The following is a 22415-nucleotide window of genomic DNA, read 5'->3' on the forward strand; positions in this document are numbered from 1 at the left end:
CGCACAGTCAAAGAAAAACCCGCATAGTTCCCGTTCCCGTGGGATTTCCTGGATTGCGTCATTTTACCGGGATAAAAAGTAGCCTATGTCCTTTCTCGTGTATCAAAATATCTCCATACCAAATTTCATAAAAATTGTTGTTTAGGCGTGATTGAGTAACAGACAAACAGACAGAGTTACTATCGCATTTATAATATTAGTATGGATTTAACTATAGGCTATGAAGTCTTCTATATATCTATTATCTACCTAGTAGTTGTAGTATGAATCCGAAATTTTGTATCGTCGAAAATTTGTAACTCATTCTTGTAAAAACTGCTGCAGATCTTAATGCCACTTGACCAAGAGACAGAATAATTTATGCTTATCTGGATTTGGACCTTTATCTAACTATGGGATTAAATTAAATTTCCCACACCGATTCCAGCCAAATTTTAAAGATATTCCTAAATTATATAACCATTCATTCTTTCAGCATCTGCGCAATAGCATTAGACATCGATGCGGGACAAACGTGACCAGGGTTCTGACGGTCGTTATGGTGACCGATCCAACGATCTGGGATTACTTGAGTTTGTGGTTAAATGTATCGCTCGTAGTGAGGAAAAGTACCTGTATGTGCCCGACGATCAGAAGAAAGGTGTTTTTCGAGTGGTTTTTTTCATTGTTATTGAGATAAATATATTGATTTCTATTATTTGTCTAGCGTAATATTTTTCATTGCTAAGTGAGATGTATCTGGTGTTAAGGGTTTTATTTGCGATTTATTATATTATTTGTATATTATAAAGCTGAAGAGTTTGTTTGTTTGTTTGAACGTGCTAATCTCAGGAACTACTGGTCCGATTAGAAAAATTCTTTAAATAGCCCATTTATCGAGGAAGGCTATAGACTATAATATATCATTACGCTAAGACCAACAGGAGCGGAGCCATGCGGGTGAAACCGCGAAGCGCAGCTAGTTTTAAATATGACCAAAGTAATCATGTATACGTTGTAAAAATTTGTCTAATTTATTGTTACGGAAAAATTGCTAAGAATTCAACTCGCACTCAGTCTATTTGAATATTTCCATATAAATAATGGTCTAGATATTAATGTTTATAGTATAAGTAACTTAAAGAGCTTTCATATTACAAAAAATGCCCGCTTCTTCGCAAAATGGTGCTAAAAATTTTCAAAAGTTATTTAAACATAATAACATTACCAAAACACGCATCGCAAGCGTGGGAAGGAATCCATTTTTATGTATACTTGCAAATCAGATAATCCAAATTGGTTTTTAGACGTAAACTCAATTTTGACGTGTACTCCATTTTATCCTCCAGATAAATTGGGTGAGATAGCGGAGAGTGTGAATGTTGCGTATAGTATTCCTGTTATTTAAGGCTGAAACGAGTATAGAAGCCAGAAGAGCAGATTTCATAACTTCCTGGTATGTTCCGTTTAGCTTATCCATCAGTTAAAATGACAGTGTATGAAAATAGGACATGATTTAATTTATGTATGAAAATTTAAGTCAGAAAGTGTCCAATAAGCATTAGGGGCATTTACAACAAGCGGTGCGAATAATGTCTCAGTCGTTAACACTTTGTGACCTTCTGTTTGTCAATAGTTAAATGTGTTTCCTTTTTCAATCTTTACTCATATTAAACTTACACACATAAATATAGGTAGAACTTCTATTAGTGGTACAGAACCTTAGCTTACCTTCACTGGGGTTCAATACGATGTGGCCAATTACGGTGTAGGATTTCCCTTGTGGGTTACTTGATACAATTTTAAATTATCAGGGAAGTGTCATTATTTTCTTTATACTAATGTATTTTTTATAACCATTGGTACCAATAGTATATAAATATTGAAGTGAAACTTAACGGCAATACCGTCACGCCATACATTAAAGCGATAATTTGGGTATCTTTGAATCTTGTCAAAGAAGTTTCACTTCTGAAACGTGTGCTCGGCACATCAATTTTTTTATTATTTTTAAATAATCCATATTATAAATGCGAAAGTAACTCTGTCTGTCTGTCTGTTACTCAATCACGCCTTAACTACTGAACCAATCTGCATGAAATTTGGTATAGAGATATTTTGATACCCGAGAAACTATATGCATGTGAGCAAATTCTAGTGCTTCTTCAATTCTGCCAATTAATAAACAATAATATCCGACTAAACGTACTTACAACAGACTAGCTGTGCCGCGCGGTTTCTCCCTAAGAAGAATATTATGCACAAAGACATTATTCCACGTACATTTTATTTATTCTTTTTCACTTTTATCATATTATTAGTAAAATTCAATGAAAATCTGTTTAATTAATTAACAGAATACATAAGCATCTCTATATACCTTAACGGCATATTTTGAGAAATACCACCTGAGCAGGATAAAAGGTCATCAATTAAATTTGTGATAATAATCATTTACTGCACCATACATTGCTCATTTCATTTGAAATTCACGGGAAGTTTGAAAAGTTTCACTTACAAATGGAGCAATGTATAGTGTAACGGGTAACAACATCTGCTTGATTTGGCCTAGTCCCAGGCCAAGTCCTGAGAGTTCGGTCGTTTCAAGGTGATATTTCATTTCTACGTTCAAATTCATTCTCTTGTAAATGTTTCATGAATTTCTTCCTTAAATTCATTAATGAATAAACTAATTAGAAACAAATTCATGCCTTAATTGAAATTTAATGTAGATGAAAAATGGAGACTAATTTTACTATGACAAGTTGGATATTTTACTATCTAATTAACAAAAAGTGGTACTATTTGCTAAAGTCGGTTTACATTATGCAATAACATAATGGTAATATTTAAAGTTAGTAGCAAAGTAAATAAGGCCACTGTTGCGCTTATAATATTATGCTGCACCGTCCGCCCCGGCTTCGCCCGTGGTACATGTTTATGTTTTCTTTCCATACGAACCATCCACGTACTTCAAGGAATGTTATAACAAAATAAAAATCGAAATCGGTCCACTCGTTCACGCGTGATGCCGTGACCAAGGAAAACGGGTTTCATTTATATATTATAATAATTATTTTATAGATTAACCGAAATATCGAATATTGTGCTGCATAAACCGAAAAATTTATTTGTTTTGCGCATTCATTTAGTAGTACTTCTACTAAAACTCTCTTCTCTTTAATTCTAATAAGAGGCTCTAGTCATCATGCCACTGTTCCTAACATAATGTACCTAATAACTTAATAAGTAAAAATAAACCATTCTCTATTCTTGTAATCTAAACTACAACACGTTTTACCTCATTAAGCTTCTATTACAGCCAAAATAAACGTGTAAATAACGTGTAATAACATAATAAGATTTCACTTAACAATATTAAAATGGCGTAAAGATCCTATTATGAAATTAAACTCACACATAATTCGCTTAAGGTAATTTACCCGTCACGCTTTTTAGCACCTAAGCTTACACGTGTTAATGAGATGATATGTAAAGAATGCTTTGTTATACCAATTGGCTTTTATGGATTTAATCATCGCGGGCCTTGAGCGCGGGGACCGAATCGAGATATTCCGTAACGAAAAACCTCACGCTCCCCCACTCCGACGGGCGGAGGTGTGGCTTGAAGGTGTGGAGGAAGGAAGGTGGAATTCCTCCATCGAAAAAGAGAGAATTCACGACTAGTCTACTCGACTGGCCGGCCGTTAAGGTTAATCAACACCGGTAGATTCGAAGTGAACAAGCTTCAAATATCTAGAGATATATTATGTATATCTGTATGTATGTATGTATGTGTGTATGTATGTATATATATTATATTTAACAAGTATAATGTTATTAATATAATAAGCCTCATAATGAACTCTCACATTATTCACACATATAATATACGTACATACAAACTCACACACACACACCCTACCTACACTACGTCTTCAAAATACACATTTTTTTAAATCTTTAATTCTTTATAATTATTTTGATTGTATTAATTGTTTTAATTGTATTAATTATTTTAATTGTCTTAATTATTCTAATTGCTAAATATTATGGAACTAAATTGTTTTAAATATTATTATTATTTTTCATTTGTCAACATTAAGTAAAAATTTTCTTTTGGAACTAATTACTATTGAACTATTCTGATGTGATGTATCGGGAAGGCACAGACTCCTGAAATACAGCGAAAGCTATATTGGGAGTCTGGGGTCTATATTATGATGTAAGGAACCTTGTTCAATAAATGATTTTTATTTATTTTAAATTTTACATAGTGCACACATCATAAAAGTCCAGAAAAATATCATATCAACTGACAATAATTGCAAAATTCAAACCAATTAATTTATCCCACGATGACTTACAAATTACGACAGCCAATTTATTCGCAAGATGGCGGCACAAAAAAGCAATTTTCACACTATTACTAGCTATGTTCTCGACGAAGCTTCATACCAGATCAACGTCTCATAAAGTAGCCTCTTGACACAGTATTCTAGGTTCTAGCTACAAGAATACTATTTTTGTCTAAACCTCAGGTAACCATTGAGCTTAGATATCCCGTTATGGCCGTGTTAAGGCTGTAATTTGAAAGGACACCACGGCAGAATATAAATAATCCATACTAATATTATAAATGCGAAAGTAACTCTGTCCGTCTGTCTGTTACTCAATCACGCCTAAACTACTGAAGCAATTTTCATGAAATTTGGTATGGAGATATTTTTATACCCGAGTAAATAGTAGCCTATGTCCTTTACATAGGCTACTTTTTATCCCGGGAAAATGATACAATCCCGAAAATCCCACGGGAACGGGAACTATGCGGGTTTTTCTTTGACTGAAACCTAGTATTGTATAAAAATGAAATAGAAATGGATGAATGTATGTAGTATTAGAAGCCCTAAAAAATGTTACTTTATATCTATGAAAAAAAAGAGCGGTACCTACATTTAGATATTATATAGAGTATATTAATATACAGTTGTCTGGCTTTTATTTCCTATCTGTTTTAATGTTTGACAATTTAAAAATAACGAATACATTACAAATACAATATCTACACACCATTACATAACGAACATTAAAGAAATAACCCAAAAATTTTCCTCAGATTCCTAAATTCCTCTGTAATAACAATTAGACGATAAATAATTATCCACAGTCAGAACGAGAGTCATCTCATCAATTTGTTTACGTCCAATAAAATCGAGAACGCTAAATCGAGTCTAATTGGGGTTCCGAGTTAATCGATACATCACGGGCACTCGGGCAGAGAGCATCACTCTTGCCTTGTAGAAAAATATACAGTAAGGTCAATATACACATGGAGGAAATAAAATAGTTATAAGTATATAGTAGGATAATATTCTTAGTTATTGAATTTGTAGATTATAAATCTATTATAATATTAAAAAGCTGAAGTGTTTGTTTGAACGCACTAATCTGAGCAACTACTGGTCCGATTTGAAAAATTATTTCACTGTTAGATAGCCCATTTATCGAGGAAGGCTATCATTACGCTAAGACCAACGGGAACGATGCTGGTGATACCGCACGACACAGCTAGTAACTTATAAATATTTCTCATCATGGCTTGAATAATAAATAATTGCAGGCAGTTATGAAATGAAGTGGGTAAAATTTCAAAATTTTGTTGAGAAAAGACATGCATATTGCATACATACAAAAACCTGTTTAATACGTACAGTGTACACTCTACAGTCTACAGATATACACGTTATTAAAATTGAAAACTGTTGAACTGATTTTAGTGAAACTGTAGTTGCACTAAGTTGAACAATATTTTGGCCAATGGGAGAATATTTTGCAATTCCTTTATATATTATATACAACCGTGTCGCACGGGCTCTTTTTAAAATAAAGGCAAATATTAATATATTGTTTTATATGCTTCATATAATATCTATATTATGGTCCATTTGCTCTAATAGTGACGACAATATTATTTTTATATTATATTAAATTACATCATGATTTCGTGTGTAATATTTCTTATATTATAATAATATAATGCATAAAATATATTTCACCATATTTTAACCTATAGGGTTGATGAATTGAATATTTTTTTTACGTCAAAATTTTATGAATCTAACTCACCAACTTCAAAATAATCTTATCTTTCTTCTATATCCTTGGGGTCACTGAAAATCAGTGGTGGTAAGGTATTAATCACCTTGCCATCATAAACTGAGTTGGCTCCATTTGTCAGGTCACTCACTGCCACATTGCCTACTGCTTCTTAGGAATAAGCTTCTTATTATTTTTCTTTTATTTGTTTTTCCTTTGTAAATCAATTTTTGTAATCATTTTATGATTCTGACAATAAATGTGTTTATTATTATATTATTATTATTATTATATTTATTGATGATCGAAACTTCTATTTAAGTGGATTGAACTATTTAAATGAACAGCTTGTAAGTATATTGTAATTGAAGACATTAAGGACAATGATAATTAACTTTGACTGAGTTGAGAAGGAACTCAATCATAGACACAATCTTCTTCACAAAAAGAACTTCTTTTAACATTTAAAAGAAGAGTTCATTTAAAAGGAGAGTTAATTTTTGCATTAATAATAATTTCAGACTTTTACACAAAATACTTCAACTTATCCTGATTTAAAGATAGACTGGATATCAGAATAGGACTTATGCTACCTTTTGATAAGAAAATGAGACTCAATGTGAAATATGGGGTGTAAATCGTGAAGGACACGGGAGTGAAGCCACGGGTAAAATGCACAATATAGTCGTATACATAATTTTATGGTTATCTTTTAGTAGGACTAACAATTTAAAATCAGTTTGCAATTTAATTATTTTGTAAGAGACTATTATTTTAGAAAGTTGCCAACCCTGAACATTTTATTATTTACTCTAAAGTCTACATCAATTTTCTATTTAATCGTGACAAGAGTTTTCCAACATTTCAATGTGACGAATTAGACAATTTATTTGTTTTACAATGTATAAAAAGGATAGAAAAAGGAAAAAGAATCAGTTTTCAGTAATACTATCCCACAAGTAAGTAAAGAGACACCTCTGAAATTATTATTTTTTTAATTTGATATTTATTATTTCACTTTCGATCAAAAAACACATTGCAGTGTGAATTAAATTTATTTTTAAACTAGCTGTGCCCCGCGGTTTTACCCGCAATGCTCTGCTCCTATTGGTCTTAGCGTGATGATTATAGCTTACAGTCTTCCTCGATAAATGGGCTATCTAACACCGAAATAATTTTTCAAATCGGACCCGTAGTTCTTGAGATTATCGCGTTCAAACAAACAAACTCTTCAGCTTTATAATATTAGTATAGATTTAATACGATTTCAGGCACGCAAGCCTGTTCATTTTAAAGCATGTAGATTTTAGATATGTATTAACTTAAATGTAATTATAAAATATAATAATTTGTAGATACTGAGAAATCACCATGGGCAAAATTGCATTTTTGGCGTTAGTGGTTCTAGTAATTGGTGCCCAGAATGAAGTATCTTGTGTTGAGAAGCGAGATGCTGATTTAAGCCCACAATATGAGGATGATCCTTTTTGGGGTAGTCGAGGAAAACGCGCAGCTAACGCAGACCAACAATATGAAGAAATGCCGTTCTGGGCTAGCCGTGGAAAGCGAGAAGACAGCGCAGACCAACAATATGAAGAAATGCCGTTCTGGGCTAGCCGTGGAAAGCGAGAAGACAGCGCAGACCAACAATATGAAGAAATGCCGTTCTGGGCTAGCCGTGGAAAGCGAGAAGACAGCGCAGACCAACAATATGAAGAAATGCCGTTCTGGGCTAGCCGTGGAAAGCGAGAAGACAGCGCAGACCAACAATATGAAGAAATGCCGTTCTGGGCTAGCCGTGGAAAACGCGCAGCTAACGCAGAACCACAATATGAAGATGACCCTTTCTGGGCTAGCCGTGGAAAACGCGGATTTAAAAAGACTATAAAAAAAATTATTAAGGGCTTGGTTAAACATGGAAAACGCGAAGCTAACGCAGAAGAACAATAATCAAAAATAAAAAAATATAAGCACAAGTTGAATTAGAAAATATTAAACGTCTACGTCCTAATGAACTTCTTAAAATATTTGTTACTGATCAATCTTATGATTTTTACAAAATACATCACTGAGACAGCATTTGTTGACCTTCAATAATTATATTACCTTTTAAAATATTGTTACATTTGATTGTGAATTAATATCTCATTTTTTCAATAAATCATTGTTTCATTCGTGGATGTTCATCTTTAATCTATACAATATTTATTACGGGTCAAGAACCCACATGTAGCCCGAACTTTTTAAAATCCTTAGACTATTTATTCGTAAAACAAGCTTATCTCATTATTAGACTAGGGCCGAAGCCTTCAAAAATGCTAAAAATAATAATTATTATGATCCTAGAAGCAAGCGCGTACGGTGGTAGCACAAAATAACACTACCCAATCGTCCACATTTCAGAAAATAGGTGAGGTCTGGCGGCCCTGGGCTCTTGTTCTATCTGAAGTGTCACATGTGGGAAACCCGATTAGCACGAATTTCCTTTCGTTTTGAAATAAGTATTAAAAATAAAATAAATCCTATTATTGGCCAACCATCCACTATTTTACACATAAGTTTTCATCAATAGGATCTATCTGGCGGCCTAAATTAATTAATGTGAGGTTTAAAACTAGTTTAATTAATAATTATTGTATATTAAAACACAACTTGTGGTTGCTGATACGTGAACTTTATTTTATAAAACTTTATAGCAAGCTACATTGTGCGCACACGACTCTACACAACGAACAAAAGGGACAGCAAGAGGGAAAAGACAATTGCTTTTTACTTTTTAGACCACAATAGTTAACTATTACTAAAATACAGATTAAAATATATTTTGTCTATTACTAATTTTTACTTATCTAATTTATAATCTTACTAACACTTACTTATACAATTTTTTACTTGAACTTGGATGTAAGTACTAAATGAATAATTAATAATTATAATCTGTTTTTTCAAAAATTTTGTCTTATCTATACTTTTAGTTAACATGTCTGCTAAGTTACATTTTAAATCAAATTCATCACTTAACAAGTTTCCAAAAAAAATTACTTCTGACAATGCCTCTGACAATATACTCTGCAAAAGTTGAACATTTATTTTTGTTTATGTGTCTTCCCAAACATTAAGTTTTCAAAGAATCTAATTACAAAACATGATTTTGATTTCCGATCTACATTATCCCCAGCATAGTCAGAATCTACCATACAATCTATATATTATTCACATTTCAGTGTTTTAGTCTCAAACAAATATTTCAATACTCTCATTAGTCATTACATAATGATAATGTGCTTATTGAAATTATTAATACTATGAGCTACATATACCCTAGTGCCGTTACTAATCTATCTATACATATAATAAATCTGTAGAAGGGTCAATTCTGTACATTGAAAATATTGAAAAAATAAATACCAGGGGGTGTTACTGGATCGATACCAAACCCAAATATGTGATTAAAAAAATTTTTGTCTGTCTGTCTGTCTGTATGTTCAGGCATCACGTGAAAACTAACGGTTCGATTTCGATGAAACTTGGTATAATTATACCTTATTATCCTGGGCATAAAATAGGATACTTTTTATCCCGGAAAATTACGTAGAAAAAAATAAATCTTCATTTTTCCGCGCGTACGGAGTCGCGGGCGGAAGCTAGTTTACAATAATTCAACTATACTGTAGTAAATGCCTTCATCAATTTTACTTAGCTTGTTCAAATCTTAAATTACTTTCCATTGGAGTATCATCTAACTATAGAATTTTCTGAGTTGTATTTTGCAGCCAAATATTCAATATTTGATTTAACGACAATATATTATTTTATCATTACCATAATCTAGTCGCTATTTCATTTGTATATCTATGACAATTTAAATTTAAATTTTACCCAAGTTTTGCAATGCAAATATTTTCATAAAGATTGTTTCTACTTCTTCAATTTTATTTTTATTTTTACAGCAAAATAACTCTTACAAAATCTAATCCTTTTATGAATCTATGAAAACAATCATACCATACGCTAGGACTTTCTTCGGTTCCGTGATTATGCTTCTGACTTAACACGACCATTTAAGCATGCCGTTTATCATGCCGAAATTCACGAGGTCCTTTTTTTATTCTAGATAGGGAAGCGCTTGACCACAATCTCGCCTGATGGAAAGCTAAGACGCGGTCTAAGATGGTACGCGCTTCCCTAGTAGGTACCGGTTCACTCTTCACTTGAAGACCCCCATATTGTACTCGTCAGGGAACACAAATTCAGGAAGCGCGTTCCAGTCCCTTGCGGTTCGAATAAAAAATGTGGAACCTTTTTAAGATGACTTAAAGGCAGATTGATTTTATGCTTCATACAAAATGTGTATTATGGTCAATTTGCCCTTATCGTCACAACAATAATATTATTTATTATGTTATAATAACATAGTGCATGAATATTTCACCATTGTGAATTGTAGGGTTGATGAATGAATAATTAATTTTTGTAATTTTTTATTTCGAAAGGAATACTTTTACGAATCTAACAAATGTGATTCTTCCATGTTGATTTGTGTTCGAAACTCTTATTTATTCAACCAATCCTGTTTAAAAGATAGACTAGATACCAGAATAGGACTAATGCTACTTTTTGTTAAGAAAATGAGACACAACGTGAATGAAAATGGGGTGTAAATCGCAAAGGACACGAGCGAAGTCACTGGCTAATACAATGACATAATATTATAGTCCTATATAATAATATGTGTATCTTTTAATGGGACAATATAAAATCAGTTTGCATAAAAATAGATTTTTAGTGACTCTATTATTTTAGAAAGTTGCCAACCCTGAACACTTTTTTACTTACTCTTGATCAATTTTCTATTTAATGACAAGAGTTTTCCAACATTTCAATGTGACGAATTAGACAATTTATTTATTTTACAACGTATAAAAACGAAAAAAAGATTCAATTTTCCGTATTACTATTTGACAAGTAAGTTAGTAAAAGACACCTCTGAAATTATTTTTTATTATATGTTAATTATTAATCTTTCGGTTATAAAACACATTGTAGTGTGGATTAAATTAATTTTTATTACGATTTTTTTAAGCACCATGGGCAAAATTGTATTGTTGGCGTTAGTGGTCCTAGTAATTGGTACCCAGAATGAAGTATCTTGTGTTGAGAAGCGAGATGCTGATTTAAGCCCACAATATGAGGATGACCCTTTTTGGGGTAGTCGTGGAAAACGAGCAGCAAACCCAGACCAAATAACTTATTATGACGAACCTTTCGGGGAAAATCGTAGGAAACGTGCAGCTAACGCTGAACCAGAATATAAAGATGACGCTTTCTGGGCTAGTCGTGGAAAACGAGCAGCTAACCCAGACCAAATATATTATTATGACGGAAATTCGGACCATCGTAAACAACGCGCAGCTAAAGCTGAACCACAGTATGAAGCCAACCCTTACTGGGCTTTCGTGAGAAAGGCAAAAATGCCGCGTTAAGAAAATTTCTGAAAAACTTTTTTAAAGCTTATTTATAAGACTGTCCTGCGTAACTTGTACAATGTACAGTGTACACATACATTAAAACTGTTTTTTTTTTTATTGTAACAGTAAGTAATCAAAAATATTTAATAAATCGAGTCTAACATGGAATAAATAAATAGTTATAAGTATGAATTAAGAAAATATACATAATTATTGCATAATATTATGTAGATTGTAGTGTAAGAGAGATGCGTGTAAAGAAGATAAATAAGTAACTTTGTATATTTGTAATGAATAAAACAAAACAATGCTTGAACGACTGTTAAATTTATTTGAGAAAGTGTTGTGAAGTTGTTGCCCGCAGCTTCGCCTGCGTGGAAAAGATAAATTTTCATGTTACAAACTTACATCCCCTATTTTATCCCCTTGGAGGTAAATTGATCAAAGTCCTTTCTTAGCGAATGCCTACGTTCTAACATCAACCTGCAATCTAATGCTAAATTTCAGCTCAATCCGTTTATTGGTTTGGATTGTGCGTTGATAGATCACTATGTTATTGAGTAATCTTTGAGTTTGATTTATTTAGAGATATCTACTAGTCTACTACATAGAATAAAGATAAAAATTTTCTACATTGGAATCCCAGAAATTATTAAGATATTTTAGATAGATTGTATTTGTATCTGTAGAATTTTAATCAAAGCTGTGTAAATGTTGTTCTCATTCTTGTATTGTCAGATTTTTCATCCCAATGCGAATGCATTATGACTATTTGACTATTATGACTATTAAGTACATCCAAAAATAAAGTGTCTACGTAAATATTTAGCAGTGCAAACTGCAATATATGAAATTATATATTTATGAACAAATAATCACATCAGATTTAATAATCGCACTTATTTTTAATGTAGGTACATATTATGAATAAATGAGTACATCATAATATTAATAATCACAATAGTTTTATTTCCCATTTGTTGCAACCCTTGCATAATTTCGTGTGGCAGCGTAAGTACCTACACTGGCGGCGGCATCGCGCTACATCAATGGCGTTGCCTTACTGTGGGAAATAATATTGTAATACTGTAGTATTTCTATTAAAAGTTATAAGGACTGTATTCTGTTATTCTTGTGATTTGCGAATGTTTTGTTTAAGATCACTTATAAACTTATTTAGTAATCTTTATTAATTTTCTCATAAATACCTACTATGAAAAAAATGATTCAATTATATAATGTAAGAAATAACACGCGAGGCCGGGTTAAATATTAGTTTGAATGTAATAAGAATGTACTGCGATTCTACACAGCTACCTAATTGATGTAGGTAGTTGATAACAAATCGCAGCGAGTCAACGACTATTAGCAAAGTGAAGGTAGTTGGGTCGAACGTCGTATAAACAACGTCCGAGCCCCTAGGCACGATTCGTACGAATGCGCCACGAGACAAAGGAAAGCGGCTTTTTATAGTATTCGACAGCTAAGCATGTTCAGACTTGAAATAATGACAACTATTCATCCACAAAAATATTAAATCAAAAGTTACGTCTAACACGGCCATACTGACAATCGTACGTCCTCGTACGCCTTTTCTCGTATTACAGTACAACGGTAGTTCATCTCGGGATTACACAACCATCCTGCTTCGGCCACACTGACCTTACAGAACAACAATCACATCCACATGACATAGGCACTACGTTCGCGTATCATGGGAACAACACCTACTCATTTGTGACATAGGCACGACGTTCGCTTAACACAAATGAAGGCTCAACTACCCCGGACCGCAGGGCGCAGTCCGGATAGCACACACAATTCCTTCGATGAACTACATTCCCGTTACAATAATCCACGCAACAAACTTTTACTTCACACAACGTACGAAAAAACACAAACGCCAGTATGCCGTTACAAAACTACGTAAATTCAAAACACATTTAAAAAAGTGTAGGCTTGAATTCTATCCCGCTTCTGATGTAAGAAATAACACGCGAGGCCGGGTTAAATATTAGTTTGAATGTAATAAGAATGTACTGCGATTCTACACAGCTACCTAATTGATGTAGGTAGTTGATAACAAATCGCAGCGAGTCAACGACTATTAGCAAAGTGAAGGTAGTTGGGTCGAACGTCGTATAAACAACGTCCGAGCCCCTAGGCACGATTCGTACGAATGCGCCACGAGACAAAGGAAAGCGGCTTTTTATAGTATTCGACAGCTAAGCATGTTCAGACTTGAAATAATGACAACTATTCATCCACAAAAATATTAAATCAAAAGTTACGTCTAACAATAATATAAATGAAACAACAATAATATTCAACTCCAAATTTATCAGCTGAACTTTAAAGCTGCTAATAAAAATTTTAAAACAATATTTACATAATGTTTTAATTTTCAAGAGTACGACCTTTTCCCAATTTCACAGTTTGAGAAGTTGTTTTGCCCACCGTACCATAAGTACCCGCCGCCATTTTCTACCTGCGCGCGTTTTACCCATAGAGGTCTGTACAAGTATGAGTAGAATGTCGTACAGATATTATAAAATAATTACTGCTGTAATAAACTAAAATATAATTGTAGTTTAAACAGAACGAACATTGAGTAATCTTAATTCATTTTTTGTTGTTAGTTCTTAAAAGTTGGTAGAACACAAGACATGCTCATTATACCAGCCCATTTAATACACACTACCGATAAAGATAAAGAATTAATATTAAAAACTACTGAACTGATTTTAATAATACTGTAGGTGCCAGGCCAGCACTAAGTTGAACAATATTAAGTCAAATAGGAAAATATTTTATAATTTCTATTTATTATTATATTACATACTATATAGCTTTCCGCCTGCGGCCTCGCCCGCATTTTCAAAGAAAAACCCGCATAGTTCCCGTTGCTGTCGGATTTTTGGGATAAAACCTAGCCTATGTTGCTCAGTGAAGATGCAGCTTTCTAATGGTGAAAGAATTTTTGAAATCGGTCCAGTAGTTTATGCGTAAAAACCATACATACATACATAATTACAAACCTTTCCTCTTTATAATATTAGTGTAGGAAACTATGCCCAATTGGTCCTTTTTAAGATTACTAAAAAGCAGATTGTTTTTATGCTTCATATAAAATCTATATTATGGTCTATTTGCTCTTAGCGTGACAACAACAATATAATTTATTATATTATAATAACATAATACATCAATATTTCACCATTCAACAGGTAGGGTTGATGAATTGAATAAATAAATTGTTTTTGTAATTTTTTATCTCGAAATGAATAGGTACTTTTACGAATCTAACAAATGTGATTCTTCCATATTGATTGATGATCGAAACTCCTTCTTTTTAAATGTATCTAAGTATTTAATGAACACCTTGTGTATCGACTTTGAGGACATAAAGGAAACTGACTTTATTTTTTGAAGTGAAACTTCTTTATCGGGGTTGGAAAAAAATTTAGTGTAACATTTTTTTCGTTACGCGTGACATTTTTCCGTTACGCGCCATCTTTTTCTTATCCCTACCACGCGTGATCGACGTATTTCTGTAAAGTTGCATATAGTAAATTATTTTTTGAAAATTAAGGTCATATAGAAGTTTCACTTCTTATGTGTGTACAGTAACACGCACACATTTTTTTATTTTATTTAATAGACACACATTAAAGTCAGAATTTTACTTGACTCAATCACTGACAGAATCTTGTGTACAAAAAAAACATCTCTACATTTATAAGAAGAGTATATGTCTGTGTAATAACTTCAGATTTATAATAAAAAAATATTTCAATCAATACAACAGATGTCGGACATCGGAATAGGACTAATACTACCTTAATATGTTATGAAAATAAGACTCGTGTGCGAGCGATGTCATTTTAGAAAGTTGCCAACCCTGAACTTTATTTACTGTAAATAAATTTTCTATTTAATCGTGACAAGAGTTTTCTAACATTTCAATGTGACGAATTAGACAATTTATTTATTTTACAATGTATAAAAACGAAAAAAAGATTCAGTTTTCCGTAATACTATCTGGCAAGTAAGTTAGTAAAAGACACCTCTGAAATTATCTTTCGGTTATAAAACACATTGTAGTGTGAATTAAATTCATTTTTATATTTTTGACACAAAATCCTGTTTATTTTAAGTATGCATTAAATATTATAATTTGTAGATACTGATGAAAACACCATGGGCAAAATTGCATTGTTGGCGTTAGTGGTTCTAGTAATTGGTGCCCAGAATGAAGTATCTTGTGTTGAGAAGCGAGATGCTGATTTAAGCGCACAATATGAGGATGACCCTTTTTGGGGTAGTCGTGGAAAACGAGCAGCTAACCCAGACCAAATAACTTATTATGACGAACCTTACGGGAGAAATCGTAGGAAACGCGCAGCTAACGCTGAACCAGAATATTTAGATGACCCTTTCTGGGCTAGTCGTGGAAAACGAGCAGCTAAACCAGATCAAAGAAATTTGGACCATCGTAGACAACGCGCAGCTAAAGCTGAACCACAGTATACAATCGACCCTTTCTTTATTAGGCGTGAAAAACAATATGAAAACAATGTATAATACAAAAAATGCAGCAATAAGAAAATTTCTTAAAAACTTTTTTAAAGCTTATTTGACAAAACGTCCTGCGTAACTTGGTCCAGAGCTATTGCATAATATTATATAGATTGAAGAGTAAGAGTGACGCGTGTAAAGAAGAAATATAAGTACCTAAATGTGTATCTTTGTAATGAATGAAACTAAATAATATTTGAACGACTGTTAAATTAATTTGAGAAAGTTATTTTACGTATAAATTCGAGTGATAGGAAATTATATTGTTATACTATACTGCGTAAGATTATTCATGTTACAAACTTACATCCCTTAAAGTCCTTTTTAGCGAATGACTACGTTCTAACATCTACCTGCAATCTGCATGCCAAATTTCAGCTCTATCCGTTTATTGGTTTAGGTTGTGCGTTGATAGATCACTATATTAGTGCGTCAGTCACCTTTGAGTTTGATTTATTTAGATATATCTACTACACAGAAGAAAGATTAGGTTTTTGTTAGTTTTTGTAATAAACTCAAAAAACACTACCGAAAAACCCTATTTTTTTTATTAAGAACCTGTAAAAAATATGTCCATAAGAGAGGGTCAAAATTGAATCGGCTGTCGGCTGCATTTAAACAGATACAGAATGATAATACAAGCTTTATGGCTTTGTATTATTAAAATTTTATTTCTTTAACTTTCAACACACATAAATTTCACAGAAACGCCAGTATTGATCTTACAAGGTATTTATTTCTATTAAGTTATAAGGACGGTATTCTGTTATTTTGGTATTGTTGTGATTTGCGAATGTTTTGTTTAGGATCACTTACAAACATAATTAGTGATCTTTATTAATTTTCTCATAGAATACTATGAAAAAATGGTTCAATTATTCGCGTTGTAAATGTAGCAACTAGGAAATATAGTAAATATAATTTTATATTCAACTCTAAATTTATCAGCTGAAGTTTAAAGCTGCAAATAAATATTTTAAACAATAATAATAATGTTTTAATTTTCAAGAGTGACCTTTTCCCAATATACTTAAGATTAATATAACTTATAAGTTTGATTTCACATAAATAAAGCTAAAACAAACAATCCACTTATAGTATTTTCTAGTGTTTGATTCTACGCGAGTATCATTTAGCGTGGTCACTGGTCACGGGGAGATTCACGCGGGAAACGCCGGGAATATAATATAATGAATAAATCGCGTTTAAAATCCGTTAAAAAGTCTTAAATTTATAAATTCCACTTATTGCAACAATCCTGATTGAAGTCAAGTACTTAAACATTATTTTTCGCTACACCTTCCCGGACATTTTGCGCCAACCTTTCCTGGTACCTATTAAATGGTAATGCTATTTGCAGTATTTCGTACTTTCTTCGAGAACAGTTTTCTACAATTTACGAACTTATTTAAATACGCTTAAAAATAAACATTTTAGTGATTTAACAAATAATTTCAAGTAGGAGATCTGTGTGTTTGTGTGTGTGTGTTTTATAACTATTCTGTTGTAATCTGTTAAAACAATTTAACGCGTTTTGTATAGTTTTGATAATGTGTTACAACAGATTTTCAATAATGATAATTGATATAGCTTACACTAAAGCACTAAAACATAACAAGTCAATTTCTGATTAAGTATTGAAGTAATTTTATATAGGCAGTTTTTGGAGAGCGCTCTAAAATTACGTGTTTTCTATATTTTTATAGCGCCTCTCACGAAAAGTACTGAAATGAAATGATTTACATATTAACAGGCTTTGAGCTACATAATATTAAAAAATATTTATTTGATTCGGCTCATACAAATTATTTCAAACTAGAAGTCCATTAAACATACTATTATACAGTCCAATTATATACTTTTAGGTAAAAAGTTCTTCTTCTTCTTTCAGTTTTTGTTGTTAGTTTTTAATAGTTGGTACAACAAAAGACATGCATACTTATTATACCAACCCATTTACTACAAAATCTACCAATAAAGATAATATAGACTTTATATTAAAAACTACCGAACTAATTTTAATAATACTGTAGATGCCAGCACAGCACAAGTTTAACAATATTAAGGCCAATGGGAAATTTTTTGTATGTAATTTCTATATTTTATATTTATTACATACAACAATGTCCTTGTTAAGTTGGTCCTTTTTAAGATGACTATAAAAATAACTACGTTAAAAACAACCGACTTCAAAAACCGAAAAGTAAAAAATAAAAGATTTGATATTTTTAATTACTACATATTATTTAGATGAAGATAGAAGCCTCGGAGTTCGGAGTAATCGGTATACATACATATAAAAAATATCCGGCCAAATTGACAAACTCCTCCTTTTTTTGAAGACGCTTAAAAAGCAGATTGTTTTAACGCCGTTAGTACACCGATGCATTCGCGAGCGGCAGCGAAACAACGAAAAATCTGTCAGTAGTATGGCAGGTTTTTGCATATGATATGTCTCACTCTAGCACATAGATAGATGAAATAGTTGCGTCCTTGTCAATATTGTTTCGCAAGGAACTGCGAAATGGCCATAACACAGACGCAATGCGAAAAAGTTGCGAAAACATTGCTGTTTACTAACGTTCCGCAGGTATTTCGCTACGCCGCGCCGTAGTTTCGCAGAGATTCGCTGCCACACGCGAATGCGTCGGTGTACTAACGGCGTTATGCTTCATATAAAATCTATATTATGGTCCATTTGCTCTTAGCGTGACAACAACAATATAATTTATTATATTATAATAACATAATACATCAATATTTCACCATTCAACAGGTAGGGTTGATGAATTGAATAAATAAATTATTTTTGTAATTTTTTATCTCGAAATGAATAGGTACTTTTACGAATCTAACAAATGTGACTCTTCCATATTGATTGATGATCGAAACCTCCTTCTTTTTAAATGTATCTAAGTATTTAATGAACACCTTGTATATCTATATTGAGGACATAAAAGAAACTGACTTTATTTTTTATTTTATTTAATAGACACACATAACAGTCAGAATTTGAACCGAACATTCACAGACAGAATCTTCTGTACAGAAAGAACATCTCTATATTTAAAAGAAGAGTCTGTCTGTATTATTAACTTCAGATTTATAATAAAAAAATATGTGCGTGTACTAGTTAGTGTACACACGTAAGAAGTGAAACTTCTTTATTACCTTATTTTTCAAAAAAATATTTAGTATATGCAACATTACAGAAATACGTCGAATCACGCGTGGTAGGGATAAGAAAAAGATGGCGCGTAACGGAAAAATGTCACGCGTAACGAAAAACTTAATTTTTTTCCAACCTCGATAAAGAAGTTTCACTTTAAAAATATTTCAATCAATACAACAGATGTCGGACATCGGAATAGGACTAATACTACCTAATGTTATGAAAATGAGACTCGTGTGCGAGCAAAGTCATTTTATAAAGTTGCCAACCCTGAAATTTATTTACTCTAAATAAATTTTCTACTTAATCGTGACAAGAGCTAACATTTCTATGTGACGAATTAGGCAATTTATATTTTATTTTACAGTGTATAAAAACCAAAGAAATAGGAAAAAAGAATCACTTTTCAGCATCTGACAAATAAGTATTAAAACTCTGAAATATTTTTTTTATTTGACTTTCGATAACAAAATATATTGTAGTGTTAATTCAATTTACAGTTAAATTTATTTGAGTATAGAAATATTATCTGTTATATTAAATGTGATAAAATATTATAATTTGTAGATACTGACGAAGCCACCATGGGCAAAATTGTATTGTTCGCGTTAGTGGTTCTAGTAATTGGTGCGCAGAATGAAGTATCTTGTGTTGAGAAGCGAGATGCTGATTTAATCCCACAATATGAAGACGATCCGTTTTAGGCTAGTCGTGGAAAACGTGCAGCTAACGCAGAACCACAATATGAAGAAATGCCATTCTGGGCTAGTCGTGAAAAACGTGCAGCTAATGCAGAACCACAATATGAAGAAATGCCTTTCTGGGCTAGTCGTGGAAAACGCTCAGCTAATCCAGAACCGCAATACGAAGACGATCCGTTCTGGGCTAGTCGTGGAAAACGCGCAGCTAACGCAGAACCACAATATGAAGAAATGCCGTTCTGGGCTAGCCGTGGGTAGTAAAAAGCGTATCTAGACACAAACACCGATTAAAACTGCATCCATATCTGAAGAAAGCACGACTACTAATGAAGATATTTAAGTATTTCAGTTAAATGACATCCCATAGCTTACCAATTTCTCTATGCAACCAAGTCCAGTTGACAGGTCTTGACCCGACAGCCAAGAAAGGCTGAGTCGATTCATATTATTAAGGTATTGTTATAGAATTTTGTTCGAATAACAGCATCATAAATTATGATACTCGAATTGCAAGTAACTACCAAATTGAAATCATGATATTATAGCTAAGAATAATTTAAAACAAATGCGAACGGATTATGAAAAAATCCATTCATCACATTAAAACATATACATGTAGCTATAGGGATTGCAGCATGTTTTAATTTTATGTTCAATTATTTTCCTTTAATGTTATCCTTGTTTAATGTTGGTATTAATAATTTATACACATAAAACAGGGAAAAGGTGAATTCCCATGTCATCTTGTGTGATATGCGTTGTTGCATTAGGCATAATTATGTTTCAATGATCGATTTTTACGGACAAGCAGCCTTGTCGCGGAAAAATTCCAACCAATACCCGCGGCCCCATCACTAAAGCGGTTCAAGGGAACACAGTTGGGTTAGTTAGGGTAGTAGGTAAGAATCCGACTTAACCTCCAAGATTATGTCCTGCAAGATTTCCCCACTTAAAAAAAAGATGATCAGCCTTTTTTGTTACTTCCCACCAGGTACAAAGGTACCAGGTACCTTACCCCTCGATTTGTCACTCATTGTTAACAACTTTACCAAAGATGTCTATGTACTTTAAGTATTCGATTTTTTGTCTGTTTATCAGTGAGTTTATTAACACTTATCTGTGAAAATGTCTTACCGAAATTAGGTTCTATAACCTAATTTCGGTGAGTTTTTCGTTGTTTAGGGAACATAAAAATTTTAATAGTTTTTGTTATCTTAGTTCTTATTAAGTGTTCATTATATTTTTATCAGCTATTATCTTACAAGGCCAGTCTGTACGTAATAACAAGTCTTGTCTATACCTAAGACCATGATAGTGTAATAACCAATTTTAAAATGATTTTGAAGGTCAATATCAAAAACCCACATAAGTTCAATTGGAGTGTATTATAATTTCAAAGTTGAACGGCATATTTTACTTACCATAAATTATAACATTAAATAACTAAGTACTTTTATCAAACGATAACCTTGTATATAATAATATCATCATGACTAATTTATAGGTATATTGAAAATATTTGCATATTTAGTTACCACTTCAATTCCGAGTATACCAGGGTTAGCACTGCAGTACTATTATGAAATTACCTTTACATGAAACAATTAATAGTTTCTATAAAATGTTGTAACATCATTTATTTTAAAATGACAACCCTTGAAAATATACAGTATCGACAGCAAGGATATATAAGCAGTTTTGTCGACCATTATTTATCATTATACGGTTGAACATTGCGGAAAATTTCTGTGTATAAATTCCTGTAAGTATCGAATATAATTTCAATCATTGCTTTAACATTTTAATATTTCAACGCTTTTCGATAATATCTCTGATAGCCTGTTTGTCACTTTTTGGCATACATTTTTATACATTATATAATAAGCTAAATGGAGAATAATATGAGGAACCTGTAATACCAGCCCTAAATGAAAAGTCGACATGATTATGACTATTGTTATTTTAAACAAACCTAAACGAAAGCCAACTAAGATAATTTTTATTATGAGGTGTCTATATGAAAATACTACCTGGTAATAGTAGCTATAATAAATTATTGCTTGCTTTGGCTGATTCGAAAAACATGCACTACCTATCCTATTAACTCGCTCGCTATAATCTTTTTTTTTTTTTCTATTTAATTGCTCTATGTTGCTATTTTAAAATTTCTTAATATTGCTGCTAATAATATTACATAATATATTATTCTTTTAGAACAATGAACCTGTCTCCACATCTTGCCTTTCTATTATTGTTACATATTCTAAAGACCTGCATGGTGGAGGGTTTTATGATCTTTGATACGAAGAACATCTTTTTAAAACCTCTATCGGGAAGCCACAGAGCCCTGCGTCAACTAACGGATAGCAGATTAATAGTAGAAGAACCAGGGTATAAAGCATATCCCGTTACTCCAAAGAC

General features: G+C 32.4%; 2 protein-coding genes across 2 annotated transcripts in view; one reads left to right on the plus strand and one right to left on the minus strand.

The window, feature by feature from the left end:
- LOC123706163 (nephrin) overlaps window positions 1-22415 on the minus strand; it is a 373060-nt gene that overhangs the window by 318351 nt on the left and 32294 nt on the right. The window lies entirely within an intron of this gene.
- LOC123706029 lies at window positions 7413-16397 on the plus strand. Its single transcript, XM_045655156.1, has 3 exons — window positions 7413-8010; window positions 11214-11531; window positions 15720-16397. The coding sequence occupies exons 1-3, from the start codon at window positions 7447-7449 to the stop codon at window positions 16125-16127; spliced, it is 1290 nt and encodes a 429-aa protein (XP_045511112.1). The 5' UTR covers window positions 7413-7446; the 3' UTR covers window positions 16128-16397.

The sequence above is a fragment of the Colias croceus genome, chromosome 3 (genome assembly GCF_905220415.1).
Source record: "Colias croceus chromosome 3, ilColCroc2.1".
Lineage (NCBI taxonomy): Eukaryota > Metazoa > Arthropoda > Insecta > Lepidoptera > Pieridae > Colias > Colias croceus.

Excerpts from the sequence above, each read along its gene's own strand:
- LOC123706029 (XM_045655156.1), top strand. The coding sequence starts at position 7,447 with ATGGGCAAAATTGCATTTTTGGCGTTAGTGGTTCTAGTAATTGGTGCC. Across the intron at positions 8,011-11,213 it reads ATGGAAAACGCGAAGCTAAC|AATGAAGTATCTTGTGTTGA; the intron begins GCAGAAGAACAA and ends ATTGGTACCCAG. Across the intron at positions 11,532-15,719 it reads CCAACCCTTACTGGGCTTTC|TTTGTAGATACTGATGAAAA; the intron begins GTGAGAAAGGCA and ends TAAATATTATAA.